The 22,268-nt window shown below is 41.4% G+C and overlaps 1 protein-coding gene across 3 annotated transcripts in view; it reads left to right on the plus strand.

Annotated features, from left to right (window-relative positions):
• LOC146607487 (capping protein, Arp2/3 and myosin-I linker protein 3-like) overlaps positions 1 to 22,268 on the plus strand; it is a 34,460-nt gene that overhangs the window by 11,775 nt on the left and 417 nt on the right. The window contains exons 11-38 of one of the 3 annotated variants that reach the window (XM_085347397.1): positions 121 to 215; positions 525 to 611; positions 1,102 to 1,211; positions 1,317 to 1,394; positions 1,750 to 1,826; positions 2,380 to 2,484; positions 2,635 to 2,704; positions 5,740 to 5,821; positions 5,934 to 6,039; positions 6,260 to 6,314; positions 6,909 to 7,081; positions 7,194 to 7,262; positions 7,688 to 7,781; positions 8,899 to 8,997; positions 9,083 to 9,202; positions 9,288 to 9,401; positions 9,479 to 9,654; positions 9,780 to 9,867; positions 9,954 to 10,073; positions 13,514 to 13,580; positions 13,910 to 14,097; positions 14,449 to 14,528; positions 18,408 to 18,581; positions 19,110 to 19,308; positions 19,390 to 20,131; positions 20,261 to 20,361; positions 20,495 to 20,621; positions 22,099 to 22,170. In XM_085347397.1, coding sequence (XP_085203523.1) covers positions 121 to 215; positions 525 to 611; positions 1,102 to 1,211; positions 1,317 to 1,394; positions 1,750 to 1,826; positions 2,380 to 2,484; positions 2,635 to 2,704; positions 5,740 to 5,821; positions 5,934 to 6,039; positions 6,260 to 6,314; positions 6,909 to 7,081; positions 7,194 to 7,262; positions 7,688 to 7,781; positions 8,899 to 8,997; positions 9,083 to 9,202; positions 9,288 to 9,401; positions 9,479 to 9,654; positions 9,780 to 9,867; positions 9,954 to 10,073; positions 13,514 to 13,580; positions 13,910 to 14,097; positions 14,449 to 14,528; positions 18,408 to 18,581; positions 19,110 to 19,308; positions 19,390 to 20,131; positions 20,261 to 20,361; positions 20,495 to 20,621; positions 22,099 to 22,170 — 3,668 coding nt within the window. Of the gene's footprint in view, positions 1 to 120; positions 216 to 524; positions 612 to 1,101; positions 1,212 to 1,316; positions 1,395 to 1,749; positions 1,827 to 2,379; positions 2,485 to 2,634; positions 2,705 to 5,739; positions 5,822 to 5,933; positions 6,040 to 6,259; positions 6,315 to 6,908; positions 7,082 to 7,193; positions 7,263 to 7,687; positions 7,782 to 8,898; positions 8,998 to 9,082; positions 9,203 to 9,287; positions 9,402 to 9,478; positions 9,655 to 9,779; positions 9,868 to 9,953; positions 10,074 to 13,513; positions 13,581 to 13,909; positions 14,098 to 14,448; positions 14,529 to 18,407; positions 18,582 to 19,109; positions 19,309 to 19,389; positions 20,132 to 20,254; positions 20,362 to 20,494; positions 20,622 to 22,098; positions 22,171 to 22,268 lie in introns of all 3 variants that reach the window. The other 2 variants (XM_085347398.1, XM_085347399.1) reach the window with 2 other exon arrangements.

The raw sequence follows: 22,268 nt of genomic DNA on the forward strand, positions 1-22,268 counted from the left end.
AAGCACATCAGTACATCATGATGGGCACTCAACATTTATAAACCAAGAGATTTATAATGAACCTGATACTTCAACTGCAGTTGCAGCTCTCTGTAGGTAACTGCACACCCACTTTTGCAGTGACTTCCCACAGAAGATGTCAGTAGCTCTTTCAGAGAACCCTGCATCTGTCATCCATTCCCTCAACTTGGCGCACAACTCACTGGATAACCAAGGTATCGTAAATTATCTCCCTTTTTTGTTTTTCTAATTTAATCTTTGGGTCTGGAGAAAAACTCAAGCTTGTGTTTGATGTGATGAAGAAAGACAGTTCTATTTTCACTGGCTCTCATTGTTCTATATCTAAATATTACCCGAAAGGGTCTGTTGAGTCCAATAGTAAAAGAAAATAGTGGCTCATTTTGGCTTATCTGGTCCCTGATCCGTTAACTCAGAAGCAGGTACATCTGTTACAGTGAAAATTACTTTCAAGTGACAAGAAATTCTGCGACTCACTTTTTATATCTGCTGTGTTCATGCTGCAGGTGTGTCCAACTTAATCCAGCAAGTGTGTCGCCTCAGCAAGGGGCTTCGTCTCCTCAACCTCTCCAAGACCTCACTCACCTCCAAAGGTTAGGAGTTGCCCCACCTTGTTTTTTTCCTTATTTACCCCTGTCTGTGAGTTAAATAAAAGTATGGCACAGGTGTTACTCACCAAAATCAGGAGGAGAACAAGTTGGATCCCCTGCAGCTTTCAGAGCTCGGGTTAGATCATACTGTGGTTGAGGGGATATAATGTTTTCAGAGCTTTGTTTTATGCTTTCGCCCCGCTATGACTCCATATTTACTTACAATGTCATGTGCTGCCCTGCAGGCAGCATGCCTTCTGCTACTGTCTCATCGTACAGGGTACCCAGCGGAGAATTTAAATATTACATTGAATTGCGCTACTTCCCATAACATCCACTGATACCTGCTGCTCCAAGATGTCTATGAATAATTTAAAGACACAAAATGTTTTGAGAGCATTCTCTTTCTCCTTTTTAATATTGTACAGCTACCAGCTCTCATCTTTCTCATTTTTCATTTCATCTCTCTGCGCTCTACTCCCCTTTCTCTCAGGAGTGGTTTCTCTCTCTCAGGCTTTGTGCTCCAGCGATGAGTACTCTAACTCCCTGCTGCACCTGGACCTGAGCAAGAACCCCGGGGTCCTCTCGGGGGAGGATGCATCGGTCAGAAAGCACAAGCCATCTGGAAACACAAATACACGCTGCCCCATTTAATCTCCACTTTTTCAGCCTAATACGATGTTTCTCCTCTTCTCGACCTATTCGCAGAACCTTTATCTCTTCTTGTCTCAACCCAACTGCCTGGTCCACTTGGATCTGTCGGGCACAGACTGCTGTGTTGACTCAGTGAGTATTTAATGGGTGGGTGTGATCAAATGTGTGTCTTTGGGATGCACTTTGATATCGCCTGAAGAGCAGTAAGGGCTTATTGGTAACTAAGATTACATTTTTTGGATAGCACTTGCCAACGTTTGTCTGCTGCTAAATGTTCAAAGAGTGCGTGACGACAAGCTAGAAGTCAGTGAAGTTGTTTTTTTTATAATTGAGATTTCTTCAACAAAACAAAAATAAACACAAAAAAGCAACATTGCCATCACTATCTGCGCATCCCTAATGCATGTGCAATTTTTAAAAAAATGCATTTCTCTCTGCGTGCAATTCTCAGCCCAAATTAACCGTTTCCACCCTGTGTGTCATGCAGCTATTTGGGGCTCTTCTGAGGGGGTGTTGCGCTGATCTCTCCTTTCTGAATCTTTCCAAAAATTCCTTCTCCCACAGGTTAGTCATATCTTTAAGATTACCGAAACAATAAACGCAGCTCCAAACCCAAATCTGGGAAGACATCATCCCTATTTCACCTTAAAGGCATCATCTTTCCGCTCATGTCATTCCGTCTCTATCTTTTTTTCTTTTTCTTTTTTTGTCAGTTGTTATCTTCATTTCTTGCTTAATGGGAAATCAGAAATGTGCTTTGTGGGAATCTCTGGAACATTGTGTTTCCTCTCTGTGGGTGTGTCTACTGCCGTTTAAAAGCAGAACTTTCGGCACAGTCTGCATAGATAAGACTCATGAATGTTTAAGCAGAGCTATCTATCATTTGACCCCACTCGCTCCCTCCTCTTACACCAAAGCAATATTCACTCATATTTCTCATTCTTTGTCAGTAGTCTACACTCAGCTCTGCACTCAAATTTACCTGGAATGTCAACAGTGTGACTTCATCTGCTGTGTGTGGTCGGTTTCATCCCATCCCACTCTCCGTATTATCTCTTCACCTCTACATCTTCTCGCTTTGATCCTCTGTGGGGGGGGGGGATTTCTAATCCAATAGGAAAGTGAAGGATACGCTGCCGTTGTTCCGTCAGTTTTTCAGCTCAGCTTTCAGCCTCACTCATGTCAGCCTGGCCTCTATGAAGCTGCCCCCTGATGTTCTGAGGTACCTACCATGTCACTTCTAATTCTCTATCCAAATATGCTCCCTTTTATCTGAACTCCTCTGCAATAAAGGCTGTGCCAGCGAGACCTTTAATACTCCTTCTGCTTGTCTTTTCCTTGTCCGTCATTTCTCTTCTTTCTGTCTCCGCAGGGCTCTCCTCACAGGGTTAACCTCCAATCCTCATATCAATGACCTTCATCTGGACATCAGCGGCTGTGAGGTGAGAGCTCATCTTCACACCTACACCGGATTTCAACACGGGAGGTGTCCAGGCGGAGTATTGAGCTATAGGTCACCTGTGTTTTTGAATCCCTCTGAACCAAATGCAGAGTGCAGATGTGAGCTTTAACTTGTGCTTTCGGTTTCATTGACAGGTTTATAGTGCAAGAAAGTAGCAAGCTTTCGTGGCCTCCATATGCAGCTGATTTTATTTACACTGGAGTGTATCAGATGAGCGTATCTTGCATCAGATGCAGTTGAGATAAACCGAAAAGTTTTATTTTCAAATTGGACTTTGAAAGCATTTTGAAAGGGAGTTTTACCAAGGTGAACTTTTGTAAAAGTGTTAAGATTATTTACTGCAAGCAGCCATTATCAGTATTTTTAGACTAAAAATGGATCAAATGACCATGCATGTAATGTGAAACTTGGTCTCTTGATGGCAAACCAACAAAGAGTTATCAACTTCCCAAAAAAAGTTATTTGGGAGAGTTAGACACTGGTTAACACACCATAGTACTTGGCAGCTTAAGTGTATTTCCCCCAGAAGGGAAGATGGCAGAATATAAATATTAGCTTTGCAATTGCCTGGCAGTAGCTAGAAAAATAATAGTGTTTCTGCTGGTTATGTAAATAGACATCTGGTTTGTATAAGGTCATAAGTCTCTTAGTTTCAGCCCACAGTTTTATAGATTTACATTCTGCAGTTAGAAGCTTTACTTTTAAACTGACTTTCTTTTCTTTTTTTTTAATTCATCTTGATTTTTCTTTTTTTGTGTGCGTTGCCGGAGGTGGGGGTGTGTATGTGGTGTGTGTGTGTGTGTGTGTGTGTGTGGAGGGGGGGGGGGGGGGGGGGGGGTGCTTTTAATGTTTACCGCCTGTCACCATCATAAGCTTCTCCTCACAGGTAGATGTATGCGTCCTGCTGCCAAATGATGTGATTGAAGGAAAGAAATTAATATCACTGTAAATATAAAAGAATTAAGTTATTTTTTTTAGATTTGTAGCCTTTCAGTATTTGTCAAATTTATAGTGATATCTGTTGATATATGTCAAAGCACCCCAAACACAAATACCTCTAAATTATGTTTATGTACTTGTAATTGTAGTTCATTCCAACACTAAATACTGTAAGGGCAGAAGTGTCAGCTATGTTATAATATGACTGTCAACTGCCAAAAATCTGTTATGCTTTTACTTACAGGGAGTGCAGAATTATTAGGCAAATGAGTATTTTGTCCACATCATCCTCTTCATGCATGTTGTCTTACTCTAAGCTGTATAGGCTCGAAAGCCTACTACCAATTAAGCATATTAGGTGATGTGCATCTCTGTAATGAGAAGGGGTGTGGTCTAATGACATCAACACCCTATATCAGGTGTGCATAATTATCAGGCAACGTCCTTTCCTTTGGCAAAATGGGTCAAAAGAAGGACTTGACAGGCTCAGAAAAGTCAAAAATAGTGAGATATCTTGCAGAGGGATGCAGAAGTCTCAAAATTGCAAAGCTTCTGAAGCGTGATCATCGAACAATCAAGCGTTTCATTCAAAATAGTCAACAGGGTCGCAAGAAGCGTGTGGAAAAACCAAGGCGCAAAATAACTGCCCATGAACTGAGAAAAGTCAAGCGTGCAGCTGCCAAGATGCCACTTGCCACCAGTTTGGCCATATTTCAGAGCTGCAACATCACTGGAGTGCCCAAAAGCACAAGGTGTGCAATACTCAGAGACATGGCCAAGGTAAGAAAGGCTGAAAGACGACCACCACTGAACAAGACACACAAGCTGAAACGTCAAGACTGGGCCAAGAAATATCTCAAGACTGGTTTTTCTAAGGTTTTATGGACTGATGAAATGAGAGTGAGTCTTGATGGGCCCGTGGCTGGATTGGTAAAGGGCAGAGAGCTCCAGTCCGACTCAGACGCCAGCAAGGTGGAGGTGGAGTACTGGTTTGGGCTGGTATCATCAAAGATGAGCTTGTGGGGCCTTTTCGGGTTGAGGATGGAGTCAAGCTCAACTCCCAGTCCTACTGCCAGTTTCTGGAAGACACCTTCTTCAAGCAGTGGTACAGGAAGAAGTCTGCATCCTTCAAGAAAAACATGATTTTCATGCAGGACAATGCTCCATCACACGCGTCCAAGTACTCCACAGCGTGGCTGGCAAGAAAGGGTATAAAAGAAGAAAAACTAATGACATGGCCTCCTTGTTCACCTGATCTGAACCCCATTGAGAACCTGTGGTCCATCATCAAATGTGAGATTTACAAGGAGGGAAAACAGTACACCTCTCTGAACAGTGTCTGGGAGGCTGTGGTTGCTGCTGCACGCAATGTTGATGGTGAACAGATCAAAACACTGACAGAATCCATGGATGGCAGGCTTTTGAGTGTCCTTGCAAAGAAAGGTGGCTATATTGGTCGCTGATTTGTTTTTGTTTTGTTTTTGAATGTCAGAAATGTATATTTGTGAATGTGGAGATGTTATATTGGTTTCACTGGTAAAAATAAATAATTGAAATGGGTATATATTTGTTTTTTGTTAAGTTGCCTAATAATTATGCACAGTAATAGTCACCTGCACACACAGATATCCCCCTAAAATAGCTAAAACTAAAAACAAACTAAAAACTACTTCCAAAAACATTCAGCTTTGATATTAATGAGTTTTTTGGGTTCATTGAGAACATGGTTGTTGTTCAATAATAAAATTATTCCTCAAAAATACAACTTGCCTGATAATTCTGCACTCCCTGTATTTTACTAGATTTAAAGAGCTTACTAATGATAATCCTATATATTTTAAGTAAATCAAATAGCTAAACAGTACAGAGGATTGTGTACTGAAGCGTAAAGGGTTTCCCCTTTCTTTGAGCTGAACTGCTGCAGATCACAAACAAAGCAAAGCTTGCAGGGACATAAATCCATAAATTTGCCCCACTGTGGAAAATGGAACAATTCCCCAAAGACTGAAGTTAAAATGACTCTGATTCATGGCTGTGCACATGTTAGTTTTCCCATCTGTCTCTATCTCTCTCCAGCTAAGGTCTGCAGGAGCTGCTGTAATCCAGGAACTCTTCCCTAGAGTCTCCTCCATCGCTACTCTCGATATCTCCGACAACGGTACAGTGGCACGCTGCATAACATCCAACCATGACCTTGACTTTTTATCCTTGGGCAGCTGAGGTTGGAGTGGGCTGCTAATGTCGAGCTGTGTGTGTGTGTGTTTTGACAGGTCTCGACGCAGACTTACTCACAGTCCTGCCAGCCCTCTCTAGACACCCTTCCCTCAAACACCTTCATCTGGGCAAGAACTTCAACATCAAAAACAGGTGCTGTCAGTGCTCTCTGTCATGCTTTACTGCAGTTATTTATGGATATACCCTATGCGCATGACTGTGTGTGTATCTGAGCACAAACATGCTTGCACTGCATATGCCAGCTTGAATATACACATTTGTTCTTGTAGTTCTGTTTTCATAAGTGGCTGCCATTCCTCAGGCAGCAGGAGATGACTCGACCCAGCTCATCCTGCTTTGTTTCCGTGTTTGTCATCTGCAGGGTTCTGGATGAAGTGTTGCAGAAGCTAGTTCAACTCATGCAAGAAGAAGAATGTGTGAGTAACTAGAATAGATATACAAAATTTAAAGGGCAATGTGCTTTGATTGCAAACAGTAGAAATAGAAAAAGCATAAATCAGCTGCAGAGACATTAAAATTCATCATATTCTGCAAAGATAAACTTAATTGACTTTCAGTTAATTAAATTATTAAAATAATAAATAATGTTTTTTTCAGAAGACTGAATGATTACATATATTTGTTTGTGTCAAATTCAAAATGAGAATATATTTTTGTACATTTTTTTCCCCATATGTCAACTTTCTTTATACTGCTTTTAATTAAAAGTAGGGTTCTGCTTACAGTTAAAATACTGCTCAGATTCCTGGGCACATAATTTTTGCATTATGTTTCACTGGAGATGTGTCACTGTTTCATCAATTATTACTGTTCCTCTGTTAACATTGTGGGCGCAGTGTCTATATCACTACACATATTGTGAATAATTCATGCAAACAGCATGTAAAGTCAAGTCAAAGCACTATTTGCTAAATGTCACCTCCTGGCTTCTCGTGCTTCTTTTCTTTTTCCTGAACAGTCTTCTCCGCTTCGTTTATTAACTCACATGCTTGTAACCCCTCCCTCTATAGGCCCTTCAGTCTTTGTCCCTCTGCGACTCACGCCTGCGTTCTCGGGGCACCGTGCTAGTCAACGCCCTGGGTAGCAACACCTGCTTGAGAAAAGTGGATCTGAGCGGGAATAGCATGGAAGACATTGGAGCCAAGATGCTGAGCAAAGCCCTTCAAATCAACACAACACTCAGGTGAACGAAAGACTAAGTGTAAAGTTTTTTTCCTGGGTTTCTGCAGTCTTTGCAGTGACTTGTGCTCTGTGTGGAAGTTTGTATTCTATGCAACTCTGACCTTGCCCTGCAGGAGTGTGACATGGGATCGCAACAACACCTCCGCAGCAGGATTTCTCGATGTGGCCCGAGCACTTGAACAGTAAGAGTGTTAAAAAATATATATTATCAACATCTATTCTGTATGTATGCCCACTGGACTCTAATCAATAAATAAGAGCATGTCTTACACATCTACTGCTAGAACTATTTTTAAGAAATGTTATTAAAGAATGTTTGAGAACATTTAACCATGTTGCTCAGCTGTGCAAATTGTTGTTTTCCACTTTGCTATCTTAAGTGGTCCAGACTTGCCTTTAGGCAAAAGATGACATGGTTGCAAGGATCAAAGTATTACTCAGTCACTGAATGGCACAGGAAAAATATTTTAGGATGAGCTCTGTCCAGTGGGGATATTAACCCTAACTAACCCTGGACTCTGTAACCCACTTTATTTTCTCTTTTTAGTCTCTTACTGTCTCCCTTAATAACTTGTCCCTTCCCTCGTTTTCTGCTTTCTCCTCTCAGTAATTTCACCTTACAGTACATGCCTCTACCCCTAAGTGACATCAGCCAGGCGTACCGCAGCGCCCCTGAGAGGACAGAGCAGGCGTTGACCAAGGTTGGGACGGTTGGAGTAAAGCCACCAATAAAGTTATTACAGTACTACTTAAAACTGGGAAGATTAAAAAAAGCTTAATAGCTTCTTCATCAGTGGCCTGGGGACCGTTGGGGTAACTCAAAAATAGAGATAAAGAGCCCTACCTAACAACCCTAATCCCTAAAAGCTTTCAACCTACAGGAGACGCTAGAGGGATTTAATTAAATTCTTCTAGTTCACAACAAAACACTTTGGTGTTGACTCTTCAAAATTAATTTCTGCCCTTTTTATAAATTCATCAAATGCTTTGAGGTCATAAATGAGCAGATGTTTATGACTGTAGACAAAGACATTATCCGAAGCAAATGAAAACAAATATGAGGTATTTGAATGAAAACTTGGTGTGCTCAAAGAAACGTGTTGTGCAAAAATTTGGACCTCTGGAGGAATCTGCGTAGTTTCGCACAAAACAGTGAAATTCATCAAGAGATGACGAGGTTTATCTAAAAGCTTCATATGTCTGAGATGAAGCTGTACTACAGGCTTATCGGGAAAGCAAGTTCATCCTAAGCCTAACTGTGAAAGAATGTTTTCTTCATATGTTCTTAAATTTCTGCAGCACTTAAGACTGAGTGCAAGCGCCTACCATGAAGAGCCTCTTAACATGTTCTGTTTGCGGTGCCGACAAACAGACAGTGGTGAATAAATGTGCAATAATTTTGTTCATTTATTTTTCTGTTTACTTGTTTATGAATACATGAATGTAAACTCAAACAGCATCGGGAAAGTGGCATTTTAGGAGATTCATAAATTAGACTTAACAAGCAAATTCTAGTTATTACTGTAATTATTTCTCTCTTGAGGAAAGGAGAGGGACAAGGGCTTTGGATAAAGGCTGTGTTAATTTCTAAGAGCTTTAGGGAGCCACCTCTAAAGCTTTAACAAGGATTCTACAGTCATCTTAGTCTTAAGATGCTTTTGTTGCTTGTTGTAAAATGACAGCACCCTCTACTTGGCTCTTTGCACTTTCTTCCTTCTGCTGAAATCTCCTTCTTGCATTGCCGCCTCTTATGTTCTGTTTGTGCTCTTCATGTTTTCATGGTGAGAGTATAATCGTGATAATCGTTTTGCCGCACAGATCCAGCGTGCTCTGGTGAGGAACAACCAGACTCAGCGCTTCTCTCAGAGACAGGCTTTGCGGCTCCATCAGGGCCTGGTCACCAGCACCGCCGAACAGGTAGGGCTCGTCAGCGTGCGCTCGCATCTGCGTCTGTTTGTGAGTGTTTGCACTTGTAACACTCCCCCGCCTGTCTGTTTCCAAGGTGATGGAGCGCCTCTGTGTGCGTGTCCAGCAGCAGGTGTGTTTATTACGGGGCGTCGGAGAGATGGAGGAGATTCAAGCTGCAAAACAAGTGCTAAAAGAGGCGAGGAACTCTCGCGCTGTGAGTGATGTGAAATGTGCAAGCGTAGTATTTGCATTGTTGTCACACTGAATATGAATGAATCCTTTCTCTGTGGTGCTCCAAGCTCTACCCTTCACTGTGTGAGCTCGCTCATGTGCTGTCTGTGGATGGGCCGGTGCGGCAGAGACTCGACTCCTTGGCTGGCGAACTTGCCAAAGCTGCTGACAAGGAGCTGCAGGTACATCTAGCAGCCTCTTTTTTTGACACTGATATGTAACAGATGACAGAGTCACCGATCGCTGGCATCCATTGCAGGTGATTGTCGACTCCATGGTGTCTCTGTGCCGCGAGCTCTGCCCTCTATCTTCTTCTGCAGCAGAGAGATTAAGCCCACCCCTCTCATCTGTCTCTGAGCGTGTGTCCATCCCTCGCTCTGCCATTCGCACTGCCCTTATGGAAAGAGCAGCACAGGACATTCACAGAGCCTTGGAGTAAGTGAGACGCTGAAGCAGCAACAATAAGTCTGAATTTGATAAGAAGAATATTGATTTGCTCTCACTTTTACCAAGCTTCTTCCCGTCAGTCTCTCCCTTTCCTCTAACCCAATCTTCTGCAGAGAAGTAAAGCTGTCAGTGGTTTCCTATCTCACCAACTCCATCGTGGACCAGATCCTTCAGGAGCTCTATGCCACCCATAAGAACCTGGTAAACACAAAGCATTTACTGTGAAACTGTAAAGGATACACAGGTTTTGTTTGGAGCAAAAGTTTTAGGAGTGCTGTCTTTCTCAGACTCGGCAGGTCTCTCATCTTAAATGCTGGGAGGGGACGTGTGAAGATGGGACAGGCTGGAGGTTTAACAGGCACAGGGACTCTCTGGACATCACAGATGAAGAGCTCAGCACCAGCATAGTGAGTGAACTTACGTGTGTCTTGGGACCCATATACGAGAAATATTCAATTAAATATTTAAAGTGAATTCAGTTTTATTGATATAATGCTAAAACGCAAAAACAGCCAAGAAGCAAAACCCCAACAGTCAAACAACCCCCTGTAAGAAAGCACTTGGCAATAGTGGGAAGGAAAAACTCCCTTTTAACAGGAACAAAACCTCCAGCAGAACCAGGCTCAGGGAGTGGGAGCCATCTGCCGCCACCAGTTGGAGGGTGAAGGGAGTACACCTCACAAATTGGGAATTTGTGGTTTTCTACATGCCTTCAATTGTGGTCGCTACCACAATCGCTATCAAATTTTCCAGAAAATTCAGCCTCCCAGAATTTTTTGTTGAACTTCAGCTACACTTTTGAAATTGGATATTCCTGAAGTCATAGCAGAGCGTTACCCAGGGTTCATGTGCTCCGATGTTAAATGAGCGGTTGCGAGAGGCGCAGAGTTTAATTTTTCAATTTTTTTGTTTACTTTAAATCCTTCCGTTTTTGTAAGTATTTATCCAATTCAGGCTGGGCTGGAGCCGGTGGGCCAGTCTAGTCACCAGTCCATCACAGGGCCAACACAGACAGACGGATAAACAACCACACTCAGGGCCAGTTTCAAATTTTCAAATTGCCATTTAACCTAACACCAATGTCTTTGAACTAAGGGAGGAAGTCACAGTACCTTGAGGAAGCATCCAAGCTCCAGAACACATAGAAAGACCCGTTTGAACCAGGTGGTTGAGACTGAAACCCTCTAATTGTAAAGCAGTAACAGTAAACACTGCACCAACATGCCATCGAAATGAAATGAGATAAGGATGCCGTTAGTAAATATGAAATGATAACTAAATGTAAATGTTTACAGGAAATGTTTTACTTTTTTTTAGTATGCCCAATTTTATCAACACAAATGGGCTGAGGGGGCTTTATTACCTGTAGCCCTCTCCGTGTGATCTTTTCTTGCTATCAAACAAAATCATTTCAGAGATTTAAATTAATTTTATCCCATCTAACATTACCTCTTAGCAATCTTTAGCAAATTGAAAAAGCCCAGGAAGTAGTCCCCCCCACCTTGCCTTCAGCATTTATTTTGCCTCTGAGCAGCTAGCTGTAGAAACTGAATTCCTGGAGTTATGATAAAGTATCATGACTCTCATGAAGACCCTGAAGTAGTGTGATTTCACATATATTAGTCTAATATTTCAAACCGTTTTCAATTTGTGTCTGACATGGAAAGGAGAATTGTTTCTCAGTTTTGTATTTTGTTGCATAATCGCAATATTTCATGTTTGTCATTGCAATCATATATGCATCAGCAAGTGTGCTGATTAAATTAGGTTTACGATCCCCTGCTTGTTTATCCCGTTATTAAATTTGAGCACTACAGCTAAGGCAAAAATAGTGTTTCAGTAGTGACAAAACTTGCAGGAATGAGGACTTTTTCCTCCGGGTTTTGACATTTGAAACATTAAGCTGACTTTCCTGACAGGAACACTACAGTTAAAGGTCAGAAATATTGAAAGGCTCCCACTCCTTCACTGGAGACGCTTTAACAATACTTGAATTGATGATGTATAGTCAGTACAATTGTGTTTTGGCCTTTAGAAGCTTCTACTGATTGTAGTGATTGAAGCATGATATTGAATGTCCATGTTTCAAAAGGCCAATAATTGCTACCCTGAAAGCCTGACTGGCATTAAACAGAAATCAAGTTATTGTTAGATACAATAGACAATGGACAATGAAGAAAAAGCAGGCTTTTTATAGATGAATATTTAAGTTTGTGGCTCTCCATGATGTTGATGCACAAAATTCTGAAGTTATTAAAATATTCTTATCTTCTTATGGAGCAGCTACACCTCCTTCCCTTTCCCAGTTTTAAAATGAGTTCTCCGCTGTGTGCTGTATCTACATTTGCTCATTAACAGTAAATTAGAGCTTTTGTCTGTCTATTAGTTGCAGAATTCTTCTTATCATCTCTCCAAATGAGAAAACTAAACCTGAAACCAAATATTATCTGAATGTTACCAATATGGCTGAAATGCCAGGAGGCCGAATAAACCTGAAAAAAGGAAGAAAAAGGAAATTTCTGCTGACGCACTAAATCAATAGCTCAGTATCTACAACACAGCTGGTAAAACTGCAGGAGTAAAACCGTCCCCCTGACATTATCTCAAGAATCTACTTTAAGTATGGGACTTTATACATCACAGTCTGCTCAATCATTACCTGCAAGGAATTTGAAACATTGCTATTTCATTGAGTAATACAGCTAGTGAAGATTGTTGTATTGCAAAAATGAAACCAATACCTTGCTGTCTCAACTAATACATCATGGACATTGTAGGCTTCAGTACTTTGGTGTCTCAGCTTTTTAATGAAATGCATTTGATCAAGCTTCATTTCAAATATTTTACGCAATCACAGTCCGGGTCAATATTCTTGAGGGAAGTAAACAGTCTTTGCATTGTCTGCTCTTGTGCCTGATTTTGGTGACAGTAACAGTAATTGCTAACATTACCTGTGGAGATCCTCAAGGATCCGTCCTGGGTCTTTCTGTTATATTTAAAATGTAATTAATTATATTTACGTCTAATTTTGCACTCATAACCTAAGATTCATTTACCTTGATGGGCTATTGATAATATTAGCAGTCTTGTGAAGCTGGTGTCTAAATGATGGTACAGTTATATTGCAGATATATAAACCAAATGTTTGAGTTGGCTGAAATTTTCACCCCCTTATTGTGCTACTTTCTATTTCAGTCTGGACCAAATTGATGAGACTGGCAGTGTCATCCCTAGAGCAGCACCTCTATCAAGGCCAGAAACACTTAGCCAGCTGTTTTGTTTCTTCTGAAAATCTCTCTGCAGTAATTTATTTTCAATTGGATCTTTAACTTAAAACTTTGGGTTTCCTCAGTCTGTTTTTCTTACCTTTTCAAATCTGTCTCTCCTAACTGTAGCAGGGAGACCTCTGGTTTTTGTCAGCTTACTCTAACATGCCTCATGGCTCCATACACCAACTCCGCAGTTATGTGACGTATGCACAACAGCACTTCTGCTGATTTGTGGTTGCCACATTTTCTCTACACACAATAAAGTCAGTCTTTTTTCATTGGGCCTACATTATACATATAAGGCCACTCAACTAGAGAAAGGCTTCACTGGGAACATTTTTGCTCTTTCTACATGTGAAATCCATAAGCTTTTGCTGGATTTTAAACAGCATCATGATCAATATGTCTAAAATTTGCACCTTGACTTGACAAGTCTTCATTGGCAAAAGCGGTGATTGCCCTAAAGGTCGTCTTGTACAATATTTCCGTTGACCTGTTTGCCTGTTTGCATGCGTGTCTCGTTCTAATTCCTTCCCTCAGCATCTCAGCAACTTTTACTTTTTCTTTTTTTCTCCCAGGACACAATAGCCATTAAGAAGCACAGCTCTAGAACAAGACGAATACGACCTGTCTCCACCAGGCTGAGTGAGTACTGCTGTATAGCCTATTATCCTCTCTCTTCAGTCAGCTCTGACCCCTTCCTTGTCTCTCCCGAAGCTCCATTAGCGTTTTCTGTAGTCGGTTTTCCCCTCTTTTCCATCTCTTCTTCTCAGAAGTCTGTTAATGGCTGTTATAATCTAGCCTGAGCCAAGTCTGAGTCACTATATGTCAGAGCAGTTACTGATTGTTTTGAATTTGATGACTTTGAAGCAGAAATGATGACTCCCTGTAATCTCCCCACTCTTTGACAGTTCCTTCTCAGTTTCTTGTCCTCACATCCTCTCTATCCCTTTGTTGCTCCTCGCTGCCATCAGGCCTGTGTGATGACTCCAGCTCCTCTCCACCCCCTTCCGTGCCATCATACTCGTCACCGCTATCCCGTTCGGCATCCTGGGAGGGTCTGTCAGAGCTGCCTACGCAGGGTCTGCCCCTTCATCACGTAACGCGAGTTCGTCCAAGGCCTCCGCGGAGACACAAGGGAGGGCACATCCCGTCTGAGAGAGTAAAGCTTGCCTGATCTTGGCACTGTTTGACACATATTAAAATGTTAAATAATCTGCAGCTGCACCCAATAATTCAGTATACATCACCTTTACGCAAATCTCCAACCATTTATCTATATATCTATGCATAATTCTCCCATTTCCCAAAATATGTGCCTGCTGGCGATGACTGCTATCTTTGCAGAAGTAATCTATTCAAATTGGGTGCCTGCAACTGGATTATGTCATCTCAGTAAAGGCATTGTAATCCATTTGTTTTATTGCAAATACATAACATTCACAAATGAAACCCACTAAACTGACCTCTCTAAAAAGATTTTAAGTGTGTGTTTGTGTCTGTGTGTGCACAGCACTGCAGTGAAAATGGTGGGATAAGCCCTCTGGATGATGGACTCCCTGATTTCTACACGAAAAGAGTGCTCCCTGATAGGTAAGAGTTTGTTTTATATTTGCACTTTGACAATACTTACACTCTGTTAGCAACCTGTCAGCTGTAATTCTCTCCTGACCTTACAAAACATTCCCTGAATATTGCATTTCAAACCTGCATCTCACATTTACTTAAAATTACTGTTGTTTCCCAAAGAACTCCTACTTTTCCCACCAGTCATAATTTTCCGTTATTTTGCTGCACTGTGAAAATCAGCAGACTTCACGACTGCTGGAGTAGGGTAATCCATCACAGTGAACTTATTGTCACCCTTAGATTATTGTTGCATAGTTATGCAGGTGTTTAATAAGCTGTCCAAGAGTTGGTTGGTTTACCGTGAATACAAGAAGACATGTTTACTGCTTTTGGGCTTCTTTATAATTTGAATACATGAGGTTGTGAATAAATTTTTGGTTTTGGTTTTGTGGGATTTATTTGCAGTCATCACTCTGTGTTGTCAGGACAAATCCCCACCCTTCTGTCCACATATTTGGAAAGCATAAGGCAGGGAAAAAATAGCTAGCTTTCACTTGCATACTGGTGAGCAGCAGCAAGACCTTAGCAGAGAACAGAGTAGGCATGAATGACAAAGGGCATCATATGCATTAAGGCAGACACAGAATGCAAAGAAGGAACTGTGGTGGGTTGCAAGGTGGCTTGCAGGTGTGCAGTAAGAATGTGCAAGAAAAAACTCTTTAAAGACAGTGTCTTTTTGTGATTTGCAAACTGGATATTTACAAAGATGAGGATCAGCTGAACCATCAGCCGATACTCCAGGCTGAATTTACCTGAGCTCAGCTAATGCTCTGTTCAGTTTGTGTAAATAGTTATGATAACTTGGTAAAAGGAAAATGGGTACATGGGTTGAAGCAATTTAAAATGTATGTGTGCAATACACATCCATGGATTGCATTAGGGGAATTACAAAATAAGTAACTCCAAGAGAATTTTTCATCAATCGATATAATGATTTCCATCCGATTATGTAACAAAGAGGGGAACTGTCTCAGTGGCAAGCCAAGAAAAGAAGATAACAAAAGACACAAAATGAATAGACAAATTATTGTATTGCACTGAAAGCCAGGCACTCTGAAAAATGTGTCTTTTGTAGAATAAAATAGATATTTGTAGCTAAAATCAAACTGCTTATCTTGCTAAGATGCTGAGCTGTCGATTCATTTCATTTCAATTCATTTTAGTTAAACACATAGATAATGACTTGAAAGTGATCCTATTTTGTGTTTCCTTCTTTTCTGTCTGTGTATATGGTGCTCCTGGTAATCATGGCCAAAGCTTAAAATAATGAGGTCAGTGTATGTATAAGTACAACTAATCCCTATAAGCAAAAGGCTCAGGCTTCAAACTACTCTAACAGCGTTTTTCTACTCTTGGCTCTGTATGGCAGAGAGAAGGGATATCCTAAATATGGTAATCCCAGGCATACATCTCCTACCACCCACTGTTTAGATGGGCTTTTTTATAAGGGACAACCAATCAGAAGAAAGTTTCCTTAAGGGAAGGATGAAGAAAGCTCAAAAAGCTTGTTTCAGAGGATGAGCTGAGGGGTGCACCAAGGCCTGTTATAAGATGAAAGACATAGTTTCAAAATCATGCAAAACTATTTTAGTAATGTCCAAGAATAAATATATAGAGGAAATGAGCATAGTGGGTTCCCTTTAATTCGTTGAAAACAATCTCGGGCACCACTTGTAATATCTCAAGATAAATAGGTTTAGTATTTGTTCGGTAATGTTAGCTGGTTATTTTCCTTATAAACAACAGTAGTCATACTGTGAAAGCCTTTTGGAAATGGTATTTTATTCTTAATTATGCCTTTTGAAAAGCTGCCTTTGTATGTGGTTACATTTTTTGATGCACTGTGTTGAGTGTGTTTCTCCGACTTGATTATATATTTAAACATCAGAATAAAAAGAATTTTTAAAACAGATACCTTCAAAGGGTTGAAAGGTTTTCTACTTACTCAGGAGGGGTTTCTGCATCTCTGTTACTTTATCTCTTTTTCTTTTTTCTTTTCTTTTTTTTTTTTTTTGCAGGCTATGTTTTTGATTATTATTCCTAATTAGTAAATGTGATAATTTTAAACATTTCATTATGTTAGTTTGTTAACCAAGATACATTTCTGCAATCTTAGTTCACTAATCCTTCAGTCAAAATGTCTGCAGTTTAACTGACCTGGCTTCAGAAGAAACCCCTGCATTTCAAGACATAAGATCAATGATTCTTCCTCCTTTGTTGTGAACCCTGCTGAGTTCTGACAGCGTGTGTGTTCACACCTTTACTGAGCTGTTATTTTAATTGGCTTATGCTTCATGATTTTCATAAACCAACAAGACTGTTTCTGTGGCCAGTGTGTTGTCTGTCTTTGATGCAATCTCACGGCGAGGTTTGGCTCGCTCCTTATGTCCCGCTGTCTGCTCGAACATTCAGAGGCAGATCGAGCAAATTCCGGCAACCCTCATCTCTTCTTAATTAAATCATTAACTTTGTGATGATTAGTGGAGCTGGACTGTTTAGAGTTTGTGATTTGGTAGTAAGATGATCGGTCAGTTGGTGGTTGCATGTTGATGATCAAAGTAGTCGTTAAGGTACCTCACAGAGATCTCCAGGAGGTACTTTGTGACCTAACGTCAGATCTGGTTTGGTGGTTTTGTTCAATGTGTAATCAGTTGCTGCAGTGTTACAAAAATAAAGAGAAAGACACAGAGCATGCAGTTCAGCTTCTACATTGCATCTCATATCAGATACTGCAACAAATACTGAAAATATCTCTGCATAACTTTATTCCAGTCCTTTTAGTCCACATGTTTTCACCTCTTTTTCACAGTTACTAAGAACAAGAATGCATTTTTGCAGTAGGTGTTCTACAATTTCACATGTATTTGATCCTCGTCCTCTCCTATTTAAATGGTGCGCAGTCACGCTTGCATCAAAAATCATAGAGTAAAGTTAATAACTTATAGTGACTTTTTTCCAAGACGGCTCTCGGGGACATAAAATCCACCGCACCACAGCATGCCAGCTATCAGTGTTCAGCGTAAAGTTGCTGCCTGAGGCTGTCACAGGTCACTAAACTTTATATTTCCACACAAATGATCAAAATAGATACACAAACTCATACAAATGCAGTGCATAGATCAAAACTTTAGTCTTTCCACTCCACGTTATTGTTCCCTTATGTTTCCTGGTTCAGCTGTTAATTGGATCTTTGATAGCAATGAAGCAATGAAGACACTCCTTTTATCTTCCCGATTGTATCTGGGGAGCAGGCACAGGTCTCTCTCCCTAGTCCCCACTCTGCTCAAATGCTCTAGATGTCAATACTTTCACCTGAAGTGTACTGCAGCTCTGTTAGTGTGTCCCCTTGTCCAGCTTTATAAATCTGAAACATTACTCGCTTCTCTGAGGTGACAACAAATTCCTGAGGCTGCTAAAAATTAACAGTCAACTCTCAATTAATTTTTATCCATTTTGTTAACACAAAAGTGGCCACGCATTGCCTCAAATGCAAAACCATCATTATGTGGAGATGCAGGTTTCATTTTGGTGAAGCTGAATTCATAAACAGCATCCAGAGCTTATCAGAATCATGTCGCTCCTTTCCACGCGGAAGCTCGTGAGGCGAAGTCGGTGCTTTTAAAATGATTACTTTTGTAATATAAAAAGTGAACTTTGGATAAATCACTGTATACCACGAGATGTAGCTTAGCAACACACAAAACGCAGCAGCCGATGAGACAGCCAGGATGGCTGTGATGAATTCAGTGATATGCTGATGGAGGTGACTCATCTGTAGACACCAAACATGAATGTGCTGGAATGAACCATGTGTGTTTCATCGATCTCTCTCACCTCTTGCAGTCAGCTCTCGTCGCTGCACAAAGCGCACTCTCTGAGGAGGAAGAAGAGGAGAAACATGCTGGCCATCTTTGGTTTCCGTAAAAGCCGCAACCAAACTCTGTCCCATCCGGGGCCCGAGTCAGAAGCTGAGGTTTATGGAGATGGGAGTCACACTGTTGCTACAGCACCCACGGGGTTAGTGTATTTGCACGCACACACATGCATGAGGATTCTTCTCAAGAAAGATTTGGCCTTGAACTCACAGATGGAAATACAAAACGTCAACTAGGAGTTTATCTTTCCATATTCAACGCTACATCTTCACATCTTTTGCTTAGTATCTTGATTCTTGTGAGGACACTCCACAGCACTGAACCCTATGAATAGTTCAACAAATATCACTCTTAATCTTCCTTATTTCTTTGTTGATATAAGAAATGGCTGATAGCTGCCAAAGCGCAGGCAGGCTGATACCAGAGTGTGTACACAGATGTAGATGGCAGCCGGTGTCTCCGATTCTGGATCCAACAGTCAGCCGAGTGATTAGAAATGAACACGCTGCATGTCAAATACAGATTACAATGGTATTATATCTGATTTTCGCCAGAAAATTGATACTTTCTAAACGCCCTGTTCTAAAAATTTGTTACATTTTTGTGTATTTTGAATATGTGGGATAAATTAGGAGAAATTGTGGACATTTTTTCGTCTTCCAACTTTTAGGACAGCAATGGAGAATGTATACACTCTCCTCCAGCCTCCAAGGTCTACTGCCAGAGCTGGATCTCCCAGCGAGGCGGCTGATGGGAAAATGAATGACCTCCAAGGGAAAAGTACTATCGTTCTGAGTCCACCACCAGTGCCAGGCATCCCTCACACATGTGTGGGTGGAAGCAAACACCCATTTTATTCTCCAAGAGAGGTAGGGCCAGTGTAATCCACTATTGTTATTAACTGAAAGTTTGTAACGCGTCCGTAACCTCTTCTTGTTTTGTTTTGACAGAAATCTGAAGTGGATGCTGTGTTTGAACAGCCGGAGGATACAGACAAGTACTGGGCGGACGACAAACAGAGGACGGCAGAGGTGCTGCAAGCAGACAAGCAGTGGATGATAGCAGCAAGGCATGGCGATGTAGACAGACAGTGGTTTGACGACAGGCTGCAAGACAGAGATGCGAGAACGACCGACAGACAAACAGACAGGTACTGGACTGAGAGCAGGCATCCAGACAGGCACATGGACAGACAGTGGACTGTAGACAGACACACTCAGAGGCAGATTGACAGAAAAATTGAAAGACAGTGGATGGGCGGCAGACAGATAGAAAGGTCATGGTCGGAGAACAAGCCAGCAGACATGCAAGTGGACAATCAGTGGAATGAGAGCAGACATCAGGGAAGAAAGACAGACAGACAGGTCCAAGCACTTCAACTAGCTCAAAGGCCACTCCCTCCATACCCATCGGACAGGACGCCGTCTCCAAAACATGAAACAGATCCTCTGAAAAGCATAGAGGCTTCAGCCATAGAGTGGCATCCGCAGGACACGCAGGGAGACAGACATGCGTGTCCTGATGCAGGTGGAGTTTTCTCAGAAGGCTGGAAGATGAGCGGAGGTGGAGGAGGAGGTGGCTTTTCTGTCAGTCGAGCGACATCAAAACCTGACCCCCCGCCACAAAGCAGCAAACCCAATCTGTCCAAGCTGAGGCAGAGGCATCGACTTGAGAGCTCAGACGCTCTGCCAGGTAATACACAGGTCAACCGTGTTCATTTGCTGCAGGTCAAAAAGCTTGTTTTAGCTTGCAAAGAGTTTTTGCCGCAGTCTTTGCCGCAAGTCTACATGCCACTCACTTCTCTTTTATCTATAGCTACAGAGGAGGAGGAAGATATAGAGAAGGACCCTGGAAATATGGAGAAGAAAGAGAAGGAAAAGAGACGAGATTCTGAAGGTCACCCTCCCCCGATTCCTGAAAAGGTATGAAATTTAAAGCCACACACAAGTCGGTTTGTTCTGTTTGCTCAGTTGTTTTTAGTGTATATTTAAACCAAATGTGTTCATTGATGATGTTGTCTCTGTGTTCGTTCACATGTGCTGTACTCATGCCTAGCCAAAGACCTCCTCGTTTGTGACTTTTCCAAAAGAATCAGCCAATGAAAGGAACTTACCTCCTCCTCCCGTCCCACCTCCTGTTGATAAGCCAATACATGGGTTGCCAGACAGAGCTGCAAGCCAAGGTACCTGGGCTGAAAACAATTAGCAGACATGCTTTTTTAATGTACTCAAACAATTTATTTCTACTTTTCTGAAGCAACAACCACTAGCCTGCTGATTTAGCGAATTAACAGCATTTAGACTTGCCACCGCAATGACCTGCTTTAAGCCACAATCCAGTCAGTGAGTGATGTGTTTCAGGGTAGAATTCTTGGCATTGATCGTGAAGTCTTCAGAACTCTGCAGAAGGCATGAAACAAAATCTTTCAAAGATTTTACTTCATTTGGTGAGGGTTGTTGCTTGATGGTGGTCCATGATTGATATCATAATCAACAAACCATCAGAGAGCCCTTGTGCTCTGTAGATGAATACATTGTCATCATGGAAGAGAAAACTCCCATCAGGGCAGAAATGTTTCATTGCAGGATAAAATTCATTAATCAGAACAACTTTGCATTGATTGTCGACGATTTTTCGCTCTAAGGGGACAAGTGGGCTCAAATCATGCCAACAAAGTATTCGACTTCTGGGTCCAGTGGCCCGAGCTTTTCCTAGAATTTGTCACCTTATAAGCAGAGCCATAGGACTGCAAAGGTTTGTCAAGGACCACAAAGGAAATGAAGAAGAAAAAGAGATATAACTAGGTTGTGTGCAGATCTCCTTTAACTGAATATTTTAATTGACAAAAATGTTACTGATTGAACTTTTTAACAGGAATGTAAAATTTGATAGATTTGAATTGATTAGAACACTGATGGTGGCTCTAACCTAACATTAAATGCTGTAATCTTGTCTGTTTTCTTTATATAAATTATCCTTTGTAGAATCCTCTATCAAGGCATCAAAGTAACTGTGTGGCCACTACAGGGTCACATTTGCAGCTACTCCTATGTGCAGACACATTGCACGATTTCCTCTTGGTGAAGTGTGTTTGCAGGATCAGAAAGTCCCACATTCAGGGACTTTGGGTGATTTCTGATCCTTTCCCCTGGAGAATTGTTCCCCCGACTATAAAACTCTGGCTGAAATGATGCTGGTAATTTCAGTCTCCAGTGTAGCAGCAGAAGCAGAGTCTAGCCTTTAGAATAATAAGACGAAAGCCTCTGCGATAAACTCCCTTGGCGTATTTGATTACGCCAAAAGCAGTCCCCCACCTTAGGTCCACTTAGTTAATACTTGCCTGCTTAGCCAAATTGACTGTTTTACTGGTCCTGCTTTAACAGCAGAAAAAGATTCAGTTATTTTTTGTTTCGTGTTGACATGAGAAGTGACCACAGAGCCTGTTTGCTTTTCTGCATTCATATGCATACCCTTTTCTGTGTATTAGTTCACGTGATCGAGTGTTCTTTTAAAACAAATGTAACAATATTAAATGTCTCATTTAAAAAACATGAAAATGGCAGGAACAATAACATCACGGCAGAGTTATTCTGTCCCTTGTCCGTCCAAAACAAAATTTAAAGATACCTCCTGTTGTGTGTCAATCACATGTTGTTCAGGCGACGAAGGACTCAGGCCTCAAGCACCAGTGAAGCCACAGAGGAACAGAAAAGCAATGTCCTGTGATGCAGGTATAATCGCATTATGAGCTGCAGCTATTCACCTTAGAATGTTATACGCACACTTTTGTGAATGAAACACGTTTTGTTGATCTCTGTTTGCGTGAAGC

This window comes from Diplotaxodon limnothrissa, linkage group LG23 (genome assembly GCF_057381915.1).
Source record: "Diplotaxodon limnothrissa isolate DT_005_m linkage group LG23, D_limnothrissa_male_GT1.1, whole genome shotgun sequence".
NCBI lineage: Eukaryota > Metazoa > Chordata > Actinopteri > Cichliformes > Cichlidae > Diplotaxodon > Diplotaxodon limnothrissa.